The sequence below is a fragment of the Solanum verrucosum genome, unplaced genomic scaffold, assembly GCF_900185275.1.
Source record: "Solanum verrucosum unplaced genomic scaffold, falcon-dt-bn FXZP01000252.1, whole genome shotgun sequence".
In the NCBI taxonomy this organism is placed as follows: Eukaryota; Viridiplantae; Streptophyta; class Magnoliopsida; order Solanales; family Solanaceae; genus Solanum; species Solanum verrucosum.
This window is the reverse complement of record NW_026019988.1, coordinates 7,815,745-7,841,895: the sequence shown is the minus strand read 5'-3', so window position 1 is coordinate 7,841,895 and position 26,151 is coordinate 7,815,745. Positions and strand designations below refer to the sequence as shown.

Below are 26,151 nucleotides of genomic sequence, written 5' to 3'. Positions count from 1 at the left end.
CTTCTTCAATGATGTCATTTAATCCTGGATCATCGGTAGAAATGGAAGTCAATGGCTTTTTACGCTCAGTTATCATTGGAGGTTTGATTAACAAGGCACTACTAGCTTGGGCAGATGAGAAACAGAAGTGTTTCTGTACGATGGGGGGTGAGTTCTTTTGCAGCTGTGCTGCCATGGGAATGGGATGAATCATAGTTACCATCTTCTGGCTCACAATGAGTGATGAAAAACGATGCATGAAAACCAAGAAAGTTGCTAATTAAATACCTGTGAACGCGATCATTCCAATTGTTTTTGTCCTTGTGACGCATGTCCAGATGACTGTTAAAACTCATTGAAGGTTGTTATACCTCCTATTTACATCTTATTATAATTGGAAGAGAGGACCGTGCTTCTTAACGTTCGTGTAGTGCTGTAAATCTATAGCTATTTCAATGTAATTATGATGGTCTCTTCTTTCTCAACATGTATATTAGTTCTAATGACAATGATACAATTGGAGACATCTAATTTTTGATTTCTTAGAGAAGGATACTTAGTACTTTGTGACTATGACTGATGATTGTTCTCAAATGGTTTGGATGAAGGTACATGAAAGTCATATGCACATATACAAATACAACATCTGATGCAGTTTCTTGAAGTGAGAAGTAACAGAAATACTTGAAAATCAAGTCTATCTTGTGATGTGCGCGATGAAAGAATCCAACTCTATTCGAGAAGCTCCCCCTTTCTCTGTGGACTGCCTTACAGCTTCTCCCAATTCTTCTGCTCTTTTTCTAATCAGGTCTCCTCTTTCTGATGCCATCAACTTCCTCACGACATTCTCAATAGTGGATGCACTTACTAGCTCCTCGCGTTTCTCCCATTCTCGAACAAGCAGGCCTATTTTCAGTATTTCTGTCAAGAAGAAACCATTTATTGGTTGATCAGAGTGCATAGGCCAAGCAGCTATAGGCACTCCCATAGTTATACTCTCTATGCAAGAATTCCATCCACAGTGACTCATGAACCGCCTGTAGACGAATGAGCCAAGATTTCTGGTTGTGGTGCCCATTCTCTTACCACTAACCCGACCTCTTTTACTCTTTCCTTATATCCTTCAGGCAACTCAACTTTCTAGCTTCCCCTTCAAAGATATCTCCTCTATCGGCGTCTCTCAACACCCATATGAACCTCTGTTTACTCTGCTCTAACCCCATCGCGAGCTCCTTGATTTCCCTATCAGAAAAGGAAATTGTTGTTCTAAACGATATAAAAAGAACTGATCTCGGAGGTTGTTTGTTCAACCACTCCAAACATATATCGTTCCTATTTGAGATATGGTCGAGTTTATTAGGCAGAATAGGTCCAATTGCCCATTGCTTCTTGTTCAGATGAATTTCTGCTTGTGCCAACAAATCAAGAAACTTGCCTTCAATTACTTTACTTGTATTATGGATATCACCTGATCTAATATCCATATACTGGTGCTGATAAGTCAAAAAGTCCCTGCCTTCATCTGTCATAATTCCTTCAAGGGAGGGTAGCTTTTCAAGCAATTCTTCTTCATGTTGCATAGACATCGAACGAGATAAGCTTAGCCAACAGAATGAAGTGAAAACTGAAATGCAGTTAAATACATAGGATTCCACATTGGACAAAGAAGAAACATCCTGAACATTATAAGACATTAAAGGATCATGAACAACAATGACTCGTCTTGCTTTTGATGAGATATGGCGTAAGAAAGAAGCAATGGTCTTGCGAAGAAGCATAGAAGCATCCCACGATGGCTGAAGATGTGATGGGAATTTGCTCAAGGCATTAAAGTCAGGTGATGGTGAGTCAAATTCAGGAGTTGGAAGGTCATGGAAGTAGACTTTGGCTATGTCTGAAGGATTTAAGGCGTTGGCTCGAATCCTAGCTTGACGATTATGAGTGGCCGAGCCAACATAGTAGACAGGAAGACCATAGGAAGAGATTAAACATGAAAGTTGAAGAAGTTGGTTGAGATGGCCTTGAGCTGGAAATGGAACCATAACTATAGGTACTTCATGGTTTGTTAAATTCCCACAGCTATACATGTACGACGACAAACCGGAGTTTTGTACTTCTGTTGGATCCTCTCCTGATTGAGTTTGTGTCATGGTAGAAGCTGGGAAACAATTTTCAAGTCTATGAGAATTGCTTAAAAGCAAACAAAAGAGAGTCTTGGCTATGAACCTTTCACCTTATTACAAGACAAAAAGACAAATTATATGACAAAAGTTTTGATGTGAGGATAGAAAAGTACGTGGTTCTGCAGTATTGTGAGCAAAGTTTTCCAAGCTAGTAGTAATCAACATTCTAGATTTTTCATTTCTGTTTGGGTAAATTAAAATGGTAAAAATAAGCCAAAAGCCAAAAACCAATCCAAACAGGCAAAGCCCTCGAACCTGATACCTCTGGTTAAGGATAATAATTGAGTTACAGAGTGTACTCCTCCAGAGTTTTGGGAATATTTGAAGACACAAGTATTACCCTTTGTTGGGAAAATCAGCTTTGATGAAATTATCAATTTTTTCTAGCGTATTTGACAGTTTGAAACTATTAACTTTAGGTCCATTCCATCCCCTGGTGTTAGAGAGAGGAAAAAAGACTCCATTAAACGCCACGAGTCCATGGAATAGCTTGACAACAAGAACCAATGTATTAGGGTCAGCCAAGGAAATTCTGAACTTGTAACTAAGTATCTGAAAATTGGACCAACTGTTAGGCCATGGACGCGTAGAGATGAACATGTTACATGAGAGATGGATTCTTTCATAGTATTAATGAATAGCTGTATCAAGATTGTGGTATCAAACACTTTCAACCAACTATAGAATTCTAAAGAGCTGGTTTCATGGATTTGTTTTATTTATGCGTAGTTGATATCTCAGATGTTCACTCAACTACTAATACTTATAATCACATAATTCATTTTTTTTTTCGAGAGACCAATAGAATTACATGGAAATGGATACAGCACCACGTCCGAATAGAAGGACTATCTCTTTAAAATTAGCGTTGAGCAAGAGAGGTGGTTTCGATAGACTTAGATGCTTTTTAACTCCAATTAGAACAAATAAACAGATTAAGGTAGTCAAACATTTATTCATGTTAAAACCAGATTAAGTATCTGTTAAGAGAGAAATGCAAAGCAATCATCTCATTGATAGGCATAAAAGTTTATAAGATACTGAACATTCCAAGATCAAATAAATGTAAGGTAGTAACTGAAGATGAAGTCTATCTTGTGATATGCGCGATGAAAGAATCGAACTCCATTCGAGAAGACCTCCTTTCTCTGTGGACTGCCTTACAGCTTCTCCAAATTCTTCTGCTCTTTTTCTAATCACATTGCCTTCTTCTGATGCCATCAACTTCCTCACAACAGTCTCAATGGTGGATGCATTCACCAACTCCTCGCGTTTCTCCCACTCCCTCACAATCAGGCCTATTTTTAACACTTCTGTCACCAAGAAACCTTTCATTGGTTGGTCGGAGTGCATAGGCCAAGCAGCTATAGGCACTCCCATAGTAATAGGAGGAGATTAAACATGAAAGTTGGACAAGTTGGTTAAGATGACCTTGAGCTGGAAATGGAACCATAACTATAGCTACTTCATGGTTTGGTAAATTCTCACAGCTATACATGGACGATGACAAACCGGAGTTTTGTACTTCTGTTGGATCCTCTCCTGGTTGAGTTTGAGTCATGGTAGAAGCAGGGCAACAACTTTTAAGTCTATGAGAATTGTTTAAAGAGACAAGTATTGAAAACACACTTAAACTCAACATGAATCATTAGTTTTATTCCCAAGCTATTGACAGCCTTAAATACACCCTCGATCTTGCAACATGAGTGAAATACACCTCTAAATTCCCGCCAAGTTTAGGAGTGTTTTCAACACTTCTCTCAGCTTTTTATTAAGAACCCCTTGCTCCTACAAGAGTTTGAGACCACTTGCTATGTCATGTAGTAGATCGGGGTGTATCTTAGTTTAGTTAGTTAAGTAGAGTGTGTTTTTAAGGCTGTCAATAGCTTAACTAATAATTTGCGCCTCAAGGATGTTTTCTATACAGAAATCTATCTTGGCTATGTAACTTTCACCTTATTACAAGACAAAAGGACATTACATGACAAAAAAAAATTGGATGTGAAAGAAAAGTCTGTGGTGCAGATTGCAGAGGAATTGTGACCATTCACCATAGTTTTGGAAACTAGTGATAATTGGTCTTCTAGATTTTTTTCATTTTTGGTTTCTCTTTTCAAGTATTTTGTTTACTTTATATATTTGTCTGTTTTTAAAATGATCTTGTAATGCTCCAGGATTACATAATATCAGAAAACACACACTGTCTGTCTAAAGGAGTACATTTTTTTTTTTTTGGCATAATTTGTTTCGATCCGATGTTTGATATTCATTTTGGAGTTTGACTAATCCTAATTATGGACAAAAAGTCTCACTTTGAAAGGTACAACACTTCATGCCAAAGGTGATTTCAGATTAAAGCTCGAACCTGATGCCGCTAGTTAAGTATAGTAATTAAGTTAGAGAGTGTAATCCTCCAGAGTTTTGAGAATATTTGAAGACACAACCAGTTTTTACTATTTGTTGGGAAAATCAGCTGTGATGAACTTTTCAATTCTTTCACTGTGATTTCTCAGATGTTCATTCAACTACTAAAGTACTAATAGTTATTATCGCATAAGTCATTTTCTTCATCGAGAGACCAACAAAATCACATGAAAGTAGCTACAGCACCATATTATACAAATAGAAGGACCATCTCTCTTGCCAAGATGTAAATAGTAAACGCGAAAAGTAAAATGGAAATGAGGAAGTACATCAACCTTCAATGAAATTCACAGCTTCCTGGACATTCATCACAAGGGCAAGCACAATCACAATGATCACATAAACACGTAACCAACAATTTTGTTTGTTTTTCTGAATCAATTTTGATTAGTTGTTGAGATCTAGAAGATGGTAACCGCAATTCATGTGATTCCCATGACAACAGAGAACCTGATGTAGAGTCGATATAGTAAAGGTAGAAGGCAATAATCATGATAAAACCTATGGTGTTTTTCGATATGGCTCAAGTTTTAGAAGTGAAGGCGAGTTTGGTGTTATCAAAATGTTCAATTATTACAAGGCTTTAACAAGTGAATATATATAATGTCAGTCTGTTCATGATATTATTTAATTTACTGTCATGAACTAGAAACTATGCATTAAATATAAAGTTAAAATGCTAATTATAAACACATCTGAGGAGCAAGATCCTAATTGGTGTTGAGCATGAGAGGTAGTTTCCGATAGACAACTCTAAAGATGCTTTTTTACTCCAATTAGAACAAATAAACAGATTAAGATAGGCAAACATTTATTCATGTTAAAACCAGATTAAGTATCTGTTAAGAAGAAATACAAAGCAATCATCTCACCCATAGGCATAAAAGTTTAAGGTGGTAACCAAAATACTTGAAAATGAAGTCTATCTTGTGATATGTGTGATGAAAGAATCCAACTCCATTCGAGAAGCTCCCCCTTTCTCTGTGGACTGCCTTATAGCTTCTCCCAATTCTTCTGCTCTTTTTCTAATCAGGTCTCCTTCTTCTGATGCCATCAACTTCCTCACGACATTCTCAATGGTGGATGCATTCACCAGCTCCTCGCGTTTCTCCCACTCCCTCACAATCAGTCCTATTTTCAACATTTCTGTCACGAAGAAAGCATTTATTGGTTGATCAGAGTGCATAGGCCAAACAGCTATAGGCACTCCCATAGTAATACTCTCTATGCATGAATTCCATCCACAATGACTCATGAACCCGCCAGTGGATGAATGAACCAAGATTTCTGGTTGTGGTGCCCATTCTCTTACCACTAACCCGACCCCTTTTACTCTTTCCTCAAATCCTTCAGGCAACTCAACTTTTCTAGCTTCCCCTTTAAAGATATCTCCTCTATCGGCGTCTCTCAACACCCATATGAACCTCTGTTTACTCTGCTCTAACCCCATCGCGAGCTCCTTGATTTCCCTATCAGAAAAGGAAATTGTTGTTCTAAACGATATAAAAAGAACTGATCTCGGAGGTTGTTTGTTCAACCACTCCAAACATATATCGTTCCTATTTGAGATATGGTCGAGTTTATTAGGCAGAATAGGTCCAATTGCCCATTGCTTCTTGTTCAGATGAATTTCTGCTTGTGCCAACAAATCAAGAAACTTGCCTTCAATTACTTTACTTGTATTATGGATATCACCTGATCTAATATCCATATACTGGTGCTGATAAGTCAAAAAGTCCCTGCCTTCATCTGTCATAATTCCTTCAAGGGAGGGTAGCTTTTCAAGCAATTCTTCTTCATGTTGCATAGACATCGAACGAGATAAGCTTAGCCAACAGAATGAAGTGAAAACTGAAATGCAGTTAAATACATAGGATTCCACATTGGACAAAGAAGAAACATCCTGAACATTGTAGGACATTAAAGGATCATGAACAACAATGATTCGTCTTGCTTTTGATGAAATATCGCGTAAGAAAGAAGCAATGGGATTGCGAAGAAGCATAGAAGCATCCCACGATGGCTGAAGATGTGATGGGAATTTGCTCAAGGTATTAAAGTCAGGTGATGGTGAGTCAAATTTAGGAGTTGGAAGGTCATGGAAGTGAACTATGGCTATGTCTGAAGGATTTAACGCGTTAGCTCGAATCCTGGCTTGACGATTATGTGTGGCTGAACAAACATAGTAGACAGGAAGACCATAGGAAGAGATTAAACATGAAAATTGGAGAAGTTGGTTAAGGTGACCTTGAGCTGGAAATGGAACCATAACTATAGTTACTTCATGGTTTGGTAAATTCTCACAGCTATACATGGACGATGACAAACTGGAGTTTTGTACCTGGTTGAGTTTGTGTCATGGTAGAAGCAGGGCAACAACTTTTAAGTCTATGAGAATTGTTTAAAAGAGAAGTATTGAAAACACGCTTAAAACTCAGGTGAATCATTAGTTTTATTCTCGAGCTAATGACAGCCTTAAAAACACCCCTTTACTTGATTAACTGAACTTAAATACACCTGCGATCTTGCAACATGAGTGAAATACACCTCTAAATCCTCGCCAAGTTTAGGGGTGTTTTCAACATTTCTCTCGGTTATTTATTAAGAACCCCTTGCTCCTATAAGAGTTTGAGACCACTTGCTATGTCATGTGGTAGATTGGGGTGTATCTTAGTTTAGTTAGTCAAGTAGAGCGCTTTTAAGGCTGTCAATAGTTTAAGGACAAAACTAATAATTTGCGCCAAGTTCAAGCATGTTTTCAATACAAAAATCAATCATGGCTATGTAACTTTCACCTTGTTACAAGACAAAAGGACTTATTATATGACAAAATAATTTGGATGTGAGGAAAGAAAAGTATGTGGTGCAGATTGCAGAAGTACTATTGTGACCATTCACCATAGTTTTGGAAAGTAGTGATAATTGGTCTTCTAGAATTTTTTCATTTTTGGTTTCTCTTTTCATGTATTTTGTTTACTTTATATATTTGTCTGTTTTTTAAATGATCTAGTAATGCTCCAGGACTACATATAATATTAGAAAACACTCACTGTCTGTCTAAAGGAGTACATTTTTTTTGGGCATAATTTGTTTTGATCCGATGTTTGATATTCATTTTGGAGTGACTAATCCTAATTACGGACAAAAAGTCGCACTTTGAAAGGTACACCACTTCATGCCAAGGGTGATTTCAGATTAAAAGCTCGAACCTGATGCCTCTAGTTAAGGATAGTAATTAAATTAGAGAGTGTAATCCTCCAGAGTTTTGGGAATATTTGAAGACACAACAAGTTTTTACTATTTGTTGGGAAAATCAGCTGTGATGAACTTTTCAGTTCTTTCACTGTGATTTCTCAGATGTTCACCAACTACTGAAGTACTAATAGTTATTATCGCATAAGATGTAAATAGTAAACGCGAAAAGTAACATGGAAATGAGGAAGTACATCAACCTTCGATGAATTTCACAGCTTCCTGGACATTCATCACAAGAGGTAGTTTGGTGTTATCTAAATGCTCAATTATAACTAGGCTTTAACAAGTGAATATATATAATGTCAGTCTGTTCATGATATTATTTAATTTACTGTCATGAACTAGAAACTATGTATTAAATATAAAGTTAAAATGCTAATTGTAAACACATCTGAGGAGCAAGATCCTAATTTTCAGCTGGTGTTGTTGAAAATTCCAAGTTAGTTCAACATGTATTATTTACAAGGTAAAAATAGCTGGACTTATGTTAAATTTTAATTTGCTTATTATATTGGATAACATGTCTACAAGTTCAAAGTTTCATCACCATTGAAGTCAACATGTATTTGATATTATAATGAATGTTTGCTCATCAATAATGGTGATGTTATCCAAATTAGTTAGCAAGTTTGAAAATTTCACATGTTCGCATCACATTTATGATTTAACCATTTAAATAATACATGTACAGGTCTGAAAGTTAGCATCTTGCTCGATCGTCATGTGTGCTTTTAAAATTGGTGTTGAGCATGAGAGGTAGTTTCCGATAGACAACTCTAAAGATGCTTTTTTACTCTAATTAGAACAATAAACAGATTAAGATAGGCAAACATTTATTCATGTTAAAACCAGATTGAGTGTCTGTTAAGAAAGAAATACAAAGCAATCATCTCACCCATAGGCATAAAAGTTTAAGGGAGTAACCAAAATACTTGAAAATGAAGTCTATCTTGCGATATGCGCGATGAAAGAATCCATCTCCATTCGAGAAGCTCCCCCTTTCTCTGTGGACTGCCTTACAGCTTCTCCCAATTCTTCTGCTCTTTTTCTAATCACATTACCTTCTTCTGATGCCATCAACTTCCTCACAACATTCTCAATGGTGGATGCATTCACCAACTCCTCGCGTTTCTCCCACTCCCTCACAATCAGGCCTATTTTTAACACTTCCGTCACCAAGAAACCAGTCATTGGTTGGTCAGAGTGCATAGGCCAAGCAGCTATAGGAACCCCCATAGTAATGCTCTCTATACAAGAATTCCATCCACAATGACTCATGAACCCGCCTGTAGACGAATGAGCCAATATTTCTGGTTGTGGTGCCCATTCTCTTACAACTAACCCAATCCCTTTTACTCTTTCCTCAAACCCTTCAGGCAACTCAACTTTTCTAGCTTCCTCAGTAAAGATATCTCCTCTATCGGCGTCTCTCAACACCCATACAAACCTCTGTTTGCTCTGCTCTAATGCCATCGCGAGTTCCTTGATTTCTCTATCGGAAAATGAAGTTGTTGTTCCAAAAGATACATAAAGAACTGATCTTGGAGGTTGTTTGTTAAGCCAATCCAAACATATATTCTCCCTATTCGAGATACAATCTAGTTTAGTAGGCAAAACTGGTCCAATTGCCCAATTTTTCTTGTTCTGATCACTTGCTACTTGTGTCAACAAGTCAAGAAACTTACCTTCAATTACTTTGCTTGTATTATGGATATTACCTGATCTAATATCTACATATGGACTCTGAGAAGCTCCGCGATCTCTAATTTTATCCGTCATAATTCCATCAAGGGAAGGTAACTTTTTCAGCAATTCCTCTTCAAGTGGAACAGACATTCCAACAGACAAGCGTATAATACAGTACAAAGTGAACACTGAAATGCAATTAAATATATAGGATTCCGCATTGTGCAAGGAAGAAACATCCTGAACGTTATAGGACATTAAAGAATCATGAACAACAACGACTCGTCTTGATTTTGTGGAAATATCACATAAGAAGGAAGCAATAGGCTCGCGAAGAAGCATACAAGCATCCCATGATGGCTCAAGATGTGATGGGAATTTGCTCAATGCATTAGGATCAGGTGCAGGGGAGGTAAAATCAGGTGTTGGGATATCATGGAAATGAATTTTGGCTATGTCTGAAGGATTTAACGCGTTGGCTCTAATCCGAGCTTGAAGATTATGTGTAGCTGAGCCAACATAATAGACAGGAAGATCATATGATGAGGTGATTAAACAAGCAAGTTGAAGAAGTTGATTGAGATGGCCTTGTCCTGGAAATGGAACCATAACTATAGCTACTTCATCTTGTTTTAAGTTGCTACTACACATGGACTTGGAAAAATCGGAATTTCGTACTTCTATCTGATCCTCCATGTCTCCTGATTGAGCTTGTGTTACGATTGATTTATAAAAATAGAAATTTCGTACTTCTGTTAGATCCTCCCTTTGAAGTCTATGAGATTTGAACTTGTAAAATTTTGAAGTTGTTCTTGAAATGATAAATAATATTATATTTATGAAATAATAACATTGACTTACACAGTTTGTGTTGTGGAAGCAAAAAGGACAGGCTAACAAATCCAAACCATTGAAAATATTAGTAGTTTTTTAGGCTAAATGGTTTGGTGGACCCTTATACTTGTACCCGTTTGTATTGTGAACCCTTCTACTTATCCTTTGTCATTTGAACTCCCGAACTCATTTAAACTCAGCATGTTGAACCCTTTCAACACATCGTGTCTCTCAATCGCGCTGATGTCACATTCCATGTAAGATAAATTTTGCCACATCATTTTTTATCTTGGGAAAATGCATAAGTACCCCCCAGCCTATGCCCGAAATCCCAGAGACACACCTAACCTTTACTAAGATCCTATTACCCCCCCGAACTTAATTTATCTATAATATTCTACCCCTTTTCGGCCTACGTGGCACTATCCTTGAAAAAAATGTCAACATGCGCTGGGCCCACAAGATTGTGCCATGTAGGCAAAAAAGGAGTAGAATATTACATATAAAATAAGTTCGGGGGGGGGGGGTAATAGGACCTTAGTAAAGGTTAGGTGTGTCTCTGGGATTTCGGGTATAGGCTGGGGGGTACTTATGCATTTTCCCTTTTATTTTTTATAATAATTTATTTTTAGACCAAAATCATAAAGTTTTGATTCAAACTTTACAAAAACAAATTAATTATTCTTCTAAATTAAAATTTTGGGTCTCCCTATATCAGCCATTTTCATCGTGAAAAGGCCCAATCACCGGAGAAATTTGCCGCTGCCACCACTCCTCTTGCCGGCGAGACCACAAGTACTCTCTCCTTCATCTGTCTCTGTCTTCGTCGCACACTTTCACCATTTTTCTTACCTCATCCTTCTCCAACCTCCACAAATCCAAAAACCATAAGCTGCCGCACCAGCTCATTGCCCCTCACCAGCCTCGTTCCCCTCTCCACCGTCTTCATTTTTCCGTACCATTGACGACTCCTGCGAACAACCAGGGACCCCCTATGCTCTCCATCCTTTTCGGTGTACCAGAAGGCCAGAAAATTTCTCGCTGCCTCCGGTGTACTAGCATACTCCTCGCCACCTCTGGTGTACCAGACCACCTAAAGAAGATGAATGAAAGAAAAAAAGGAAAATCACCCCATATACACATTTAAGAGTAAATATTACGGGTTTTAAACCTACTTTTTGCTTATAACAGATTATTTACGGGCTATGACATATCAGTTAAATTTTATTTTATTTTAAAATTAAATTATATTTATTTAATAAATTATTAATCTATTTATAGTTTTTTATTATTAATTAATAATAGATCATTAATTTTATTTTACTTCCTTTTTTAAAAAACTAAAATTTTCAGTTACCCAATTTTAGGGATTTCCTTTCCTTGTTTACTGTTACCATCCCCAATCATTGATCACACCACCATCCCATACATTTCTTCACTCCCACACGACTCAACCCACAACCCACTATCAAACTTTCTCCATTCTTTCTCATCTAGTCCAATATCAAAATTGATTACCCAGTCTGCTGGGGCAAGTCTAATGTTAAATAACATTATATGTTGGAAGGAATTTCCTTTCAAATTCATGATGGATTTCTTATTTCTCATGTTCTCTTACAGATTAAAGAAGGTCTTGAACTAGTATCTCAACAAGCCTATTCCAGTGAAAAGGCTCCACTTTCATCAGATCCTCGGACTACAACAGACTGAGATCCCTTGAGCAATCCTCAGAGGAAGGGGAAAAAACTTGTTGAAACCCCTCCAAAGTCTGATTCCGACTCAGATTCGAATTTTGTTGGTAACAGCATGTCAATAGCATTATGTATTATCTGCTAAAGAAGGCTAATTACTCTTCAAGTCCATTATCATACAACACTGTTGATTGTTGGTTTATGTCGTGAGTCAATAACATTGAGAAACAGTGGAGAGAGTCAAATTACGGCATGAGATCCATCTCCCCCAACCACGATGTTGGACAATGCATTAGAGGCTTCAAATTGCTTGCCAACATTCCATGGGACACTGTTGACGATGTAATTATTCATGTCAATATTAGTGACAAATTTCACTGGTTAAGAAATACATATTATTTTTTTAATTTTTGGATAATTTTTTTTTGTTTAACTTTTGGATAATTCTTTTTTGTTTAAGTATTTGATGATATATACTACAATATGTTATCAAAATAGTTGATTGCACCTTTTGATTCTCTTTTGAATGTTCTAAAAATTGTAACACTGTGTTGTTAATTGTACACATGGTGACTGACATGCACTAACCTATTATGTTTGGATATTATAAGTTCAGGACAAAAACATTATACAGATTTCATACAGTTCTGATACACTATTTTTTAAAGTAGCACTGTGTTTTTAATTTGTAGAACGAATGGATGAAACGTGTATGAAATACATTTTATATGCATATGTCTATGACTTCAATATTAAATGTTGGATATTTGTATTTAGTCATGATATAATTTATATAGTTGTATTTTGTCTTATTTTCGTTTGAATTAAATATGATTTATATATGTCCGACTACAACTTAAATTAGTCACTAATATATACAATATCTTTAATATGGAACAAATTTTATCATTAACGATATGCAAGCTGTGTCATTAATGAATGAATAGTGTATAAATAATAAATACAACATCTAACAATAAATTTGTATCAGTATGCATTCTATATGATTACTGAATGAACAGTGTATGAGTGTGTTTCTATATGATTACTCATTAGTTGACACGTGTATGAAATCTATTACTATGACTTTAATATTAAATGTTTGGACATTGTATTTAATCGTGGTATGATTTTTATATACAAATGTTATGAATTGTGTTTTCACATTTGTCTTATTTTCTCATGAATTAAAATGATTAATATATGTATGACCAACCCTTAAACTAGTGTTGGAGTGAATTACATAATTAACTTTTTATAATTATTATTAATATATACAATATACTTAATTTGGAACAATTTTTAGTAACAAATGTATGAATTTTGTGGACTTAATGAATGAATCGTGTATAAATTGAAACACAATATCAAGCACTAAATTTATAACAATATGCATTCTGTATGATAACTGAATGAACAATGTATAAATAATAACCAGTACGCTAAACACAAAATTATTATGTTTTATATCAAACCAAAACATTAATATAACCAACAAAAAAAATAAAAATTATATATAGTCTTAACAAATGAACATTCATTATTTTTGCATAGGATAATTTGAATATGTTTTCCTGTTATGTCCAACTTGACGACATCTACTACAAGTAACTTTTGACCTTTTGAATTTCACATCAGCAAACCCCCTCCATTTGAAAATCGACATAATTCCCTGTTTCATTAAAAAAAATATAAATTAGTCTCACATTATAAACAAACAATTCGAAATACAAATATCATTCAGACAGACAGAACATTACAAAACAATTTTTATATTCAATCAAAAAACATTTCATACAAATATCATTCAAATAGTACATTCCAAACACTTTCATACAATTTTAATACAAATTTCATACAACAAATATGTGCATTTTTTTTACGAAAATACTTCATTAATGTCACACAAATTTATACAAAAATGTTAACAATAAAATTTCAAAATTAATACAACCTTAAAACACTTATCATCATACAATTCGTCAAAATTTCAAATAACTTTTTTTCCAGATTACTGGACACGCTTTCAGACAAATTTCATACTTTCTTAATATACATTTCATACAACAATAATCATACATTACAAATATCTATATCTTATCGTACCAAATAATTCATTTCTAACTCACTAATTACTTTAGAAATGACAACATCTAATATAACACACTAAAATTTATAATTTAATACCAACTTAAAACACTTGTTATACAATTCGTCAAAAATTCAAATAACTTTTTTTACATCTTACGAAACACATTTTCTTACAAATTTCTTTCCAATAATTCTATTAAATTCATTCATAAATATACAATTATTTTATACTTTAAGAAAAAAAATTACACAAAACAATCACAAAAACAGAAAATCACTAATATTATACATTTCGCAACAGTTAATACGTATTATGAACAAAACGTATTGTTTATACAAAAAAATATATCACATTCAATATAGTGACGATGTACAAAAACAAAATCACAAAATATGATTTACAGTTTCATTTTTTTTTTCATTTCACTGAAATCCAAATACAAATAGTAAACAATTAAAAATACTAACCTGAAGGATCCCATCTTCCGCCATGTTTAATTAATATGGATACGTAGTTATCCATCACAAAAAAATAGGATTTTTCAAACAAAAAAAAAACTTCAATTAATCGCCAGTGACAAAATTTCTGGAAGAAAATTGAAGAGAGAGAAACGTGGAAGAAAAATGGATAAAATCATATTTTTGAATTAATTTTAACAAATTAGAGTGAATTAAGGAAACTGAATATTCTTAATCAGTTTGAGATTCCTTAATTCATGCTAATTAATAATTATCTTAAATTAATTCAAATTTAATTGACACCCCTATTTCCCTTTTTTTTTTTTTTTTTTCATTTTTCCCTTATTAATTACATATTATTAATTAATAATAAAAAATCATAAATAGATTAATCATTTATTAAATAAATGGAAATTGATTTTTAAAATCAGATTTTTGAATTAATTTTAACAAATTAGAGTGAATTAAGGAAACTGAATATTCTTAATTAGTTTGGATCCCTTATTTCATGCTAATCATTAATTATCTACAATAAATTCAAATTAAATTACAGCCCACAATTTCAGTTTTTTACTTTATTATTTCTAATTCCGTTTTTTTTTTAAATTTTCGTTTATCTTTTTATTTATTTTTAAAGTTTTTTCCAATTAATAAAAGCATTTCTTTTTTTTTAACTTGTTATAACCTGAAATTTTTAATGTTATAGCTTGAAAGTTTAAATCTACTGTTATAGCTTGAAAATTGTACTATAATATATGTCATATATGAAATTTACACAAGAAAAAAAGAGGGTTGGAAAAAAAATGGAGATGGCTGAAAAAAGTGGGTCATTTGGTGAAGAAGAAGGGTTTCAATTTTCTTTTTTATGTTTATTATTTTACTCTTTTAATTTAAATATTTTTTAAAATTTAAATATGATGTTCACTTGCCTTAATAGGCGTGTGGTCTCACTCTCTTGCCACTCAACCATATTAATGCCACATAAGCATGGTCAATGGTCAGAGGGGTTTGATATATTGTGTTTTATTAAGTGTAAGGGTTCATATGACAAAGGGTTAAGTAGAAGGGTTCACAATACAAACGGGTACAAGTATAGGTATCCACCAGACCATTTTGCCTAGTTTTTTAATATGTCTTAATCCATCTCTTTAGTCTATGTTTGCCAGCCACTCATCCCTCAATTATTGGCGGGTTTAAACCTTGATTTCGTTACGCTCAATAAGAAGTCCGAATAAAAAAATGTTTCGTGTCATGCTATTACAAAGTCAAGTTATTTTGTCCAAGTTATTATATACACAAACGTATAGTCAGACCTTTTTATAGTGCTATATTTTTTTATAAAATTGATTTTTCATGTTATATTATATTTGACCATATTATAATCAGTATGCGTTATATAAAATTATATCACTATAACGATCTTATTTATACATTGATTGATTTTGTCTTTAACTACAATGATGTTATTCTGGTTGAATTTTATAGGGAAAATTGTATATAATAGCAAACTATTAATTCAAATTAAATGCTATAAATATACTTTGATTTAATTGTACCCTATAGCAAACTATTGCTATTTTCGCCACTCTCCCTGGTGGAATCTCGCTCGCCACTCTCGTTTGGTGGCAGTCTCGCTCGCCTCTCTCGCTTTTATACAAATAAAAATGTATAAAATGTGTTTGTGTTTGTATAAAGCGAGGGGAAATTGTATATATACATATATTTTTGTTTCCCTCTTCCAGATCTCGCTCGCGACTCTCCCAAATCTCGCTCGCCACCCTCGCCTCTCTCGTTTATACAAACATAAACAAAATGTATAAATTGCACTTCTGTTTGTATAAAGCGAGAGAAAATTGTATATACACATGCAAATACATATATCTTCGTCCTATACACTTATAATTATACAATACAAACATTTTCTTTAGTTACTACATGGTTTGGTAAATTCTCACAGCTATACATGGACGACGACAAAACGGAGTTTTGTACTTCTGTTGGATCCTCTCCTGATTGAGTTTGTGTCATGGTAGAAGCAGGGCAACAACTGTAAAGTCTATGAGAATTGTTTAAAAGAGAGAAGTATGGAAAAACACGCTTAAAACTTAGCGTGAATCATTAGTTTTATTTCCGAGCTATTGACAGTCTTAAAAACATTCCTTCACTTGACTAACTGAACTTAAATACACCTGTGATCTTGCAACATGAGTGAAATACGCCTCTAAATCCTCGCCAAGTTTAGGATTGTTTTCAACACTTCTCTCGGCTTTTTATTAAGAACCCCTTGCTCCTACAAGAGTTTAAGAGCACTTACTATGTCATTTGGTAGATCGGGGTGTATTATCTTAGTTTAGTTAGTCAAGTAGAGAGTGTTTTTAAGGCTGTCAATAATTTGGGGATAAAACTAATAATTTGCGCCAAGTTTAAGGATGTTTTCAATACACAAATCAATCATGGTATTACAAGACAAAAGAACATATCATATGACAAAAAAATTTGGATGTGAGGAAAGAAAGTATGTGGTGCAGATTGCAGAAGTACTATTGTGACTATTCACCATAGTTATGGAAGATAGTGATAATTGGTCTTCTAGATTTTTTTCATTTTTGGTTTCTCTTTTCATGTATTTTGTTTACTTTATATATTTGTCTGTTTTTTAAATGATCTTGTAATGCTCCAGGACTACATAATATCAGAAAACACACGGTGTCTGTCTTAAGGAGTACATTTTTTTTTTTGGCATAATTTGTTTCGATCCGATGTTTGATATTTATTTTGGAGTGACTAATCCTAATTACGAACAAAAAGTCTCACTTTGAAAGGTACAATACTTCATGCCAAGGGTGATTTCAGATTAAAGCTCGAACCTGATATATCTGGTTAATGATAGTAATTAAGTTAGAGAGTGTAATCCTTCGGAGTTTTGGGAATATTTGAAGACACAACAAGTTTTTACTATTTGTTGGGAAAATCAGCTGTGATGAACTTTTCAATTCTTTCACTATGATTTCTCAGATGTTCACTCAACTACAAAAGTACTAATAGTTATTATCGCATAAGTCATTTTCTTCATCGAGAGACCAATAGAATCACATGAAAATAGCTACAGCACCATATTATACAAATAGAAGGACTATCTCTCTTGCCAAGATGTAAATAGTAAACGCGAAAAGTAAAATGGAAATGAGGAAGTACATCAACCTTCATTGAATTTCACAGGTCCAAAATATATAATAATTTTAGAACACACATTTCATTTAATATATAAAATATTATAGTGCTAAAAATTTTAGGAATTTTTAATGTTACACACTTGAAAAATTTGAAAACTTGAAGGAAAAAACAAAAGAAAAAATAGTTGAAACACCAAAAGTGTAACTGATAACCACTTAGAGAGGTGTTACTCAAAAAGATGAGATAGATAAAAGATTTAAATAATTATTCTTACTTAGAGAGGTGCACCCACTCATCATCGTAGTATTATATGATACTTTGAACGTAGCTTCACACAGTTAAATTTAAATATTTTAAAAAAAAGATAACACTGCTATATATGATCTAGAGAGGGGAGCATGAGTTCACGTGAATCCACGGCACCCCCTCTAGATATGCTCCTGACTAAGGATATGACCTTAGATAAGAGGGTACAAAGGTTGCGGATTGGGGTAAAATGTTAGCAGGTACAATCAAACCTCTCTAAATTAATATAGGCGGGACTATGAAATATTATTATTTTGCAGAGATACTATTTAATCGATAAATTAAAATTTATTAATTTAAGGAGTGTGTCGACACTGAAAAAATTGTTTAGGGATGAAATCTCAAAGAATTTGAAAGAATCCACTTGTGGAAACGTCGTTCATGAACTTAAGGTCATGATTAAAGATCTCAGTTCCTGCAATAAATGGACGTTACATGTCCAGAGGTCCAGAGCTTAAAACAAATTATTGATATCATTGGAAAAACAATGTTGATGATAAAGTTGAAGATGATACAATACCTTTGCAACCCGTTACGCGTAAGGAAACACTTGCATCTAGAACTCTTCACAATTTTATGGTATAATTAGAAAAGACAACACCGAAATTTTTGGATGCAATAAGAAAAGTTAGAGATAAGCTTCAACTAGATTTAAAATTTAACAAAAAATAGAACAAAATAGAATCATATTTCACTGAATTTTCTTAGATATATTTGTACTTTTAAAGAATTATTAATTTATAATATTAATGGGACTATATATTTATATAGGGATCTTCTGAAAAATTTATTATCTTATTATGTTATTGAAATGAGTGATTTTTTCCATTGGCCCAAGCCGAGATCAGAGGAAATTATTATCTTAGAGAGATTATTAATTAATCGAGTATTAATTTAGTGAGATTTTACTGTAGTTGACATTTTTGGGCTTAATTTTCAACATGAGATTAGGCTTGGTGATAGTCCAAACACCATGCATGTATGTCGTAGTATTAGTGTTATTCATGTAGTGTCTTGCTCTTCGATATTTGTTACCATATGTCGTTACAATTTTTTTAAAATTATTCTTGTGTGTTGATTTTCGTATTAATTGTCTGGCTTTCTTTGTTAGCAATATTTTCTTATTCATAATTATTTTGATTTAATATAGAGATTGCGCGTTTCTATATCAATTTTAATACTATATATAATAAAAATAAAATAAAACAAAATTAGAACGTGTCAGCTTTACTGGTCCATTTGACAATGTCCCCACAAACAGCTTTACCCAAATCCAAATAATACTAAAGTAGAATTGACGTGCCACCAGATTATAAATGATGTGCTGATTGAAATAAATACTAAACGTGTAACAATTTACCAATGAGGTGCGTGAAAATTGATTGAAACAAGGGAAAAGGGTAAAAAATGTCCTTAAACTATGTGAAAGAAATAAAAATGTCTTTCATTTATAGTATAGCTCAAAAATATTCTTGCTGTCAATATTTTGGTCCAGAAATGCCTCTATAATTACTAAATGGGTCAAAAATGCCCTTTTTCGAATAAATATATTTTTTTCTTTTTAAACATATCTTCTTCCTAATTAACATATTATTAAAGAGCTCTGGTTATGTTTTCTTTCTTTTAAAATCACTTTAACAAATAAAAATGTAGGAATTTTTTTTCTTCTTAATCTCATTTTATCAGTTAAAATAGAATAACTTCATGTACCCTTTCGATAGATAATATATGCCATACATATAAGATCATAGTATATCCATCATAAAAAATAATTATAATAAAATAAAGAAATATTTTTATTTTTTCTAAATTGAAGTAAGATAAATATTTGGTAATTTTAAAAATATTATTAGAAAAAGAATGTATTAAAAAAGAAAACAAATGATATATTTTATTTGGAAAATGAGCATTTTGACTCATTAAATAACAATAAGGGCATTTTTGGATCTTAATATTGACAGTAAGGATATTTTTGAATCGAACTACAAATGAAGGGCATTTTTATTTCTTTCACATAGTTTAAGGGCATTTTTTACCTTTTTCCCTTGAAATAAATATTAAACGTGTAGCAATTTCCTATTTTTAATTTGCTTGAAATAGATTTAATGTTATGATCCTATTATTAGTAGGATAATATGTATTCTGCAATGAATTTAGTCCTAATAGAAAAATGTTTTGTTTAATCGTAATATAAAATTACATTTATATCTTATAGTAATTTTTCATATGGAGGAAAATTTTGAACTTAAAAAGGACAAATAAGTCAATCAACTTTTTAAATGAGAGATTTTGCTAAAATAAGCTTTTAGTCTTTTCATGTGAACATTCATGCAAAACTCCAAAACATGTGCACCACATATTTTTTTTTGCCACATCTCCAAATCTTTCTAGTAGTATGTTGTATAACCTAGATCCAATAATTCAAAAATAATACTCCTTCCGTTTTAATTTATGTGATAATTTTTGAATTTTGAGATTCAAACAAGTCTATCTTTGATCGTAAATTTTTCATTTATCTTTTAATTATTTTAATTTGTTAATTATTGTGACTTATAGTACTCTTTACGTAATTTACAAATATATAAATTTCATTTCAAAAATTTTGAAAAACGCAAATTTTCTCTCGAAAAATAATAAACACTACATAAATTGGGATAACCTCATACATACATACATACAGTAGCGGACCCAGAATTATTATTAAGGGTGTCGACGATTGTAGTAAGAAAATGAATATAATTATGAAGCTGGTAGGACTTGAACACACAACCTCAAAGAATTATACGACGCCTTTAACCACTAGTATATATATACACACTCACTTCAACAACATCTTCTACAAAAAATTGAACAAACTTCAAAGTTGTTTACCTTGTATATTGAATATTGATAGCCCTGCTTCTAGGCATGACACAAGTAGAAAATCATGAATTTAGCAAACTGAAACAAGATGAAGTAGCTATAGTTATGGTTCCATTTCCATCTCAAGGCCATCTTAACCAACTTCTCCAACTTTCATGTTTAATCTCCTCCTATCAACTTCCTGTCTACTATGTTGGATTGGCAACACATAATCATCAAGCCAGGATTCAAGCTAACACATTAAATCCTTCAAACATAGCCAAACTTTACTTCCATGACCTTCCAAATCCTGAACTAATATCCTCATCAAATCTTGAGACAGTATGGGATGTTTCTATGCTTCTTCGCGATCCCATTGCTTCTTTCATACGCAATATTTCATCAAAAGTAAGACGAGTCATCGTTGTTCATGATCCTATGATGTCTTACAATGTTCAAGATGTTTCTTCTTTGCTCAATGCTGAATCCTATATATTTAACTGCATTTCAGTTTTCTCATGCTATATTATGATGTGCTTATTTTTAAAGATTTCTGGCCAACATGAAGAAGAATTGCTTAAAAAGCTACACTCCTTTGAAGGAGTTACAACAGATGAAGCTATGGACTTATCAGATTCTCAACATCCATATATGGATATTAGATCAGGTGATATCCATAATACAAGTAAAGTAATTGAAAGCAAGTATATTGATTTGATGGAACAAGCAGAAATTAGTCTGAACAAGAAACAATGGGCAATTGGACCTATTCTGCCTACTAAATTCGATTACATCTCGAATATATGTTTGGATTGGCTGAACAAACAACCTCCAAGATCAGTTCTTTATGTATCTTTTGGAACAACAACTTCATTTTCTGATAGACAAATCAAGGAGCTTGCGATGGGATTAGAGCAGAGTAAACAGAGGTTTATATGGGTGCTGAGAGATGCCGATAGAGGAGATATCTTTAAAGGGGAAGATAGAAAAGTTGAATTGCCTGAAGGATTTGAGGAAAGAGTAGAAGGGGTTGGGTTAGTGGTAAGAGAATGGACACCACAACCAGAAATCTTGGCTCATTCGTCTACAGGCGGGTTCATGAGTCATTGTGGTTGGAACTCTTGCTTAGAGAGTATTACTATGGGAGTGCCTATAGCTGCTTGGCCTATACACACTGATCAACCAATAAATGGTTTCTTGGTGACGGAAATATTGAAAATAGGCCTGCTTGTTAGAGATTGGGGGAAATGCGAGGAGGTAGTAAGTGCATCCACTATTAAGAATGTCGTGAGGAAGTTGATGGCATCAGATGAAGGTGACCTGATCAGAAAAAGAGCAGAAGAATTGGGAGAAGCTGTAAGACAGTCCACAGAGAAAGGGGGAGCTTCTCAAATAGAGTTGGATTCTTTCATCGCGCATATCACAAGATAGACTTGGTTTCTTTCTAGCTCTTTCTTCTTTGAATTTCACTTTTCAAGCAGTTTGGTTACTTTACTATTTTCTTTTAACTTGCTTTTTTATCAGCTTCTTGGCTCAGACTAATATATGCTACCTTATATATCTTTGATCATTGAATGTTCTGTATCTGAAATTTTTTATGGCTCAGTGAGATGATTTCTTTGTATTTCTCTTACTGAAGAGCACAACTTAATCTGGTTCTAACAGGGAGATGTTTTCTGTTAAGCATAATACATAAACAAATACTCAAACTCGACTTTGAGAGTCACCTCAATTGACAACTAAATACTTCAACCTGTCTCCATTGTGTCTCGTGAACACCCGATGCTGAAGTGACACTATAAATCTTGAAAGAGTTTAGATGATCATTTTGCAAGTTGGAGTGTACAACTGACACAAAGGAGATGACTGATGAGTTGAGGTGTCTAGATGTGCATACTTATGAGTATGAATATGAAGTAACATAACACAAAGAAAAAGGAGATATGCAACGATGCACATTGTACACTGCTGTATTTCATTACATTATAGTGTGCTTCCTTATTTCATAGTTTCCTCACTACAGGAGAACTGCCACCAAAGGAATTCTCATTTACTCATTTACCTTGTTTATATTATAGATTATAAAATATTTTATGCTTTCACTCATATTTATGAAATTCCCCCATATTAGATGGACCAAAAAGAAAACATGTCACATAAATTGAAACGGAAGGAGTAAATTTTTTCCCCTGCTTGTAGATTTATATAAATATTCAAGATGTCTAACACTAGTCTTGATACATGTGTTTTGTCTGGCTGGATGTGTCATAAATGGTAAACGCCTGAAGGCTGTTCTCATCCCTGCCGGGGGAGATGACAACCGTCTCTCCTCTCTACGAACACAAGAAGTAGCGTATACTGTCATTCAATAAGAGAGATGCAAAGAGCAACAGCCATCCCTGATACCAGCAAGATAAGTTGGATTACTGTATTCACTAACGTCGTCCTGCCACTATTATTCATTTCAGCCAACACTCCAGCAACTGAAATGTAGATGAAACCGCCAGCAGCAAATCCCTGAAAGATTATATTTGAAATAAGAGAGGCTCTCTTCTATGAACTCGACAAAAGTATCTCTACTGAAGCTTGAAGAAGAATCTCACCTCAATCAATGACGAATGACCAGAATCCTGTCCCAATGTCAATGTCTACATAGCATAACACAACATGGTTCAATCAAATGCAATAAGAACAGCAGAATATTGATCCATTAATACTGACCAGTGCATAACACAACATGGTTCAATCTTGAGGGAGCTCATGTGCGAGAAGAAACAAAGTTCTTGACCACCCACCAACTGATCCATGAAGGAGGGCAACAACTTTTAAGTCTATGAGAATTGTTTAAAGAGAGAAGTATTGAAAACACGCTTAAAACTCTGGATGGTAGTCTAATTTCTTCTTATGGTCTCACTGTTTACTATGTTGGCTTAGCCAACTACAACCATCAGGCAATGGCTCGAGCCAACGCCTTAAATCCTTCGGACATAGCTAAGATCCCCTTGATTTGGGACACTTGTATGCATCTTCGCGAGTCCATTGCTTCCTTCTTTAGGGACATTTTGTCTCAAGCAAGACGAGTTGTTGTCGTTCATGATTTTTTAATGTCCTTTAATGTTCAGGATATTTCTTCCTTTCACACAAGCAAACATTTCAAAGGTCTGAATTTGCTCTTATCCTCTTATCTTCACACATTTTCAAAGGTTTGGATTTCCTATTCTATCCTATTACATACATACATACATACTCACTCACACGCTGACACATGATTCGAGTAATTCAAAGGGATTTTGATTGAATTTGCTATAATTTGAACGAAGATGGCGTGTTTCTGCTAACCTTTGTTCAATCTACAAACACTTCAAGAACATCTTTTATAGACGGTTAATCGAAATTTCCAAGTCTTACATGTGTTTACTAGTTCTGTTCAGTTCTCACAGAATTCAAAGTTGATACCTTGAAGAAATACAGAAGGATGAATATAGATAAGCCTGCTTCTACCTATCACAGGGAGGATACAACACAAGTACAAAACTCCGCTTTCATGAGAATTTACTAAACCATGAATTTGGCAAACTGAAACAAGATGAAGTAGCTATAGTTATGGTTCCATTTCCAGCTCAAGGACATCTTAACCAACTTCTCCAACTTTCATGTTTAATCTCCTCCTATGGTCTTCCTGTCTACTATGTTGGCTCGGCCACACATAATCGTCAAGCCAGGATTCGAGCTAACGCCTTAAATCCTTCAGACATAGCCAAAGTCCACTTCCATGACATCCCAACTCCTGAATTTGCCTCACCATCACCTGATTTTAATGCCTTGATATCTCCTCTATCGGCGTCTCTCAACACCCATACAAACCTCTGTTTACTCTGCTCTAATCCCATCGCGAGCTCCTTGATTTCCCTAGTGGAAAATGAAGTTGTTTTTCCAAAAGATACATAAAGAACTGATCTTGGAGGTTGTTTGTTAAGCAAATGCAAACATATATTTTCCCTATTCGAGATACGATCTAGTCTAGTAGGCAAAACTGGTCCAATTTCCCAATTTTTCTTGTTCTGATCACTTGCTACTTGTGCCAACAAATCAAGAAACTTACCTTCAATTACTTTGCTTGTATTATAGATATCACCTGATCTAATATCCATATACCGACGCTGAGAAGCTGAAAAGTCCCTGGCTTCATCTGTAGCAATTCCTTCAAGGGAGGGTAGCTTTTTAAGCAATTCTTCTTCATGTTGTATAGACATCCCACACGATAAGCGTTGCAAACAGAATGAAGTGAAAACTGAAATGCAGTTAAATACATAGGATTCCACATTGGGCAAAGAAGAAACATCCTGAACATTATAGGACATTAAAAGATCATGAACAACAATGACCCGTTTTGCTGTTGATGAAATATTGCGTAAGAAAGAAGCAATGGGCTCGCGAAGAAGCATAGAAGCATCCCACGATGGCTGAAGATGTGATGGGAATTTGCTCAAGGCATTAAAGTCAGGTGATGGTGAGTCAAATTTAGGAGTTGGAAGGTCATGGAAGTGAACTTTTGGATATGTCTGAAAGATTTAAGGCGTTAGCTTGAATCCTGGCTTGACGATTATGTGTGGCTGAACAAACATAGTAGACAGGAAGACCATTGGAGGAAATTAAACATGAAAGTTGGAGAAGTTGGTTGAGATGGCCTTGAGCTGGAAATGGAACCATAACTATAGTTACTTCATGGTTTTGTAAATTCTCACAGCTATACATGGATGACGACAAACCGGAGTTTTGTACTTCTGTTGGATCCTCTCCTGGTTGAGTTTGTGTCATGGTAGAAGCAGGGCAACAACTTTTAAGTCTATGAGAATTGTTTAAAGAGACAAGTATTGAAAACACACTTAAAATCAGCATGAATCATTAGTTTTATTCCCGAGCTATTGACAGCCTTAAATACACCCTCGATCTTGCAACATGAGTGAAATACTCCTCTAAATTCTTGCTAAGTTTAGGCGTGTTTTCAACACTTTTCTCAGCTTTTTATTAAGAACCCCTTATTCCTACAAGAGTTTGAGACCACTTGCTATGTCATGTGGTAGATCGGGGTGTATCTTAGTTTAGTTAGTCAAGTAGAATGTGTTTTTAAGGCTGTCAATAGCTTAATGACAGAACTAATAATTTGCGCCTCAAGGATGTTTTCTATACAGAAATCTATCTTGGCTATGTAACTTTCACCTTATTAC

At 34.1% G+C, this 26,151-nt stretch overlaps 4 protein-coding genes, 1 long non-coding RNA gene and 2 pseudogenes across 7 annotated transcripts in view; 2 read left to right on the top strand and 5 right to left on the bottom strand.

The window, feature by feature from the left end:
• LOC125819049 (uncharacterized) overlaps positions 1-26,151 on the top strand; it is a 41,053-nt gene that overhangs the window by 2,500 nt on the left and 12,402 nt on the right. The window lies entirely within an intron of this gene.
• Positions 663-2,129, bottom strand: LOC125819052 (zeatin O-xylosyltransferase-like; annotated as a pseudogene).
• LOC125819062 (uncharacterized) lies at positions 3,547-25,720 on the bottom strand. 2 transcript variants are annotated; one of them, XR_007442432.1, is made up of 3 exons: positions 25,706-25,720; positions 6,834-6,927; positions 3,547-3,593 (listed from the first exon to the last, which is right to left on the bottom strand). It is a non-coding gene; the product is annotated as an uncharacterized LOC125819062 (long non-coding RNA). The 2 variants fall into 2 exon arrangements; XR_007442433.1 differs by lacking the exon at positions 25,706-25,720 and adding an exon at positions 16,595-16,609.
• LOC125819057 (zeatin O-xylosyltransferase-like) lies at positions 5,509-6,679 on the bottom strand. The gene has a single exon (XM_049498568.1). The coding sequence runs from the start codon at positions 6,589-6,591 to the stop codon at positions 5,509-5,511; it is 1,083 nt and encodes a 360-aa protein (XP_049354525.1). The 5' UTR covers positions 6,592-6,679.
• Positions 8,658-10,295, bottom strand: LOC125819053 (zeatin O-xylosyltransferase-like). The gene has a single exon (XM_049498567.1). The coding sequence runs from the start codon at positions 10,221-10,223 to the stop codon at positions 8,787-8,789; it is 1,437 nt and encodes a 478-aa protein (XP_049354524.1). The 5' UTR covers positions 10,224-10,295; the 3' UTR covers positions 8,658-8,786.
• LOC125819060 (zeatin O-glucosyltransferase-like) lies at positions 20,566-22,493 on the top strand. Its single transcript, XM_049498572.1, has 2 exons — positions 20,566-20,581; positions 21,033-22,493. Exon 2 carries the CDS (start codon positions 21,050-21,052, stop codon positions 22,352-22,354), a length of 1,305 nt encoding a protein of 434 aa, XP_049354529.1. The 5' UTR covers positions 20,566-20,581; positions 21,033-21,049; the 3' UTR covers positions 22,355-22,493.
• LOC125819186 (U6atac minor spliceosomal RNA) lies at positions 23,129-23,266 on the bottom strand (annotated as a pseudogene).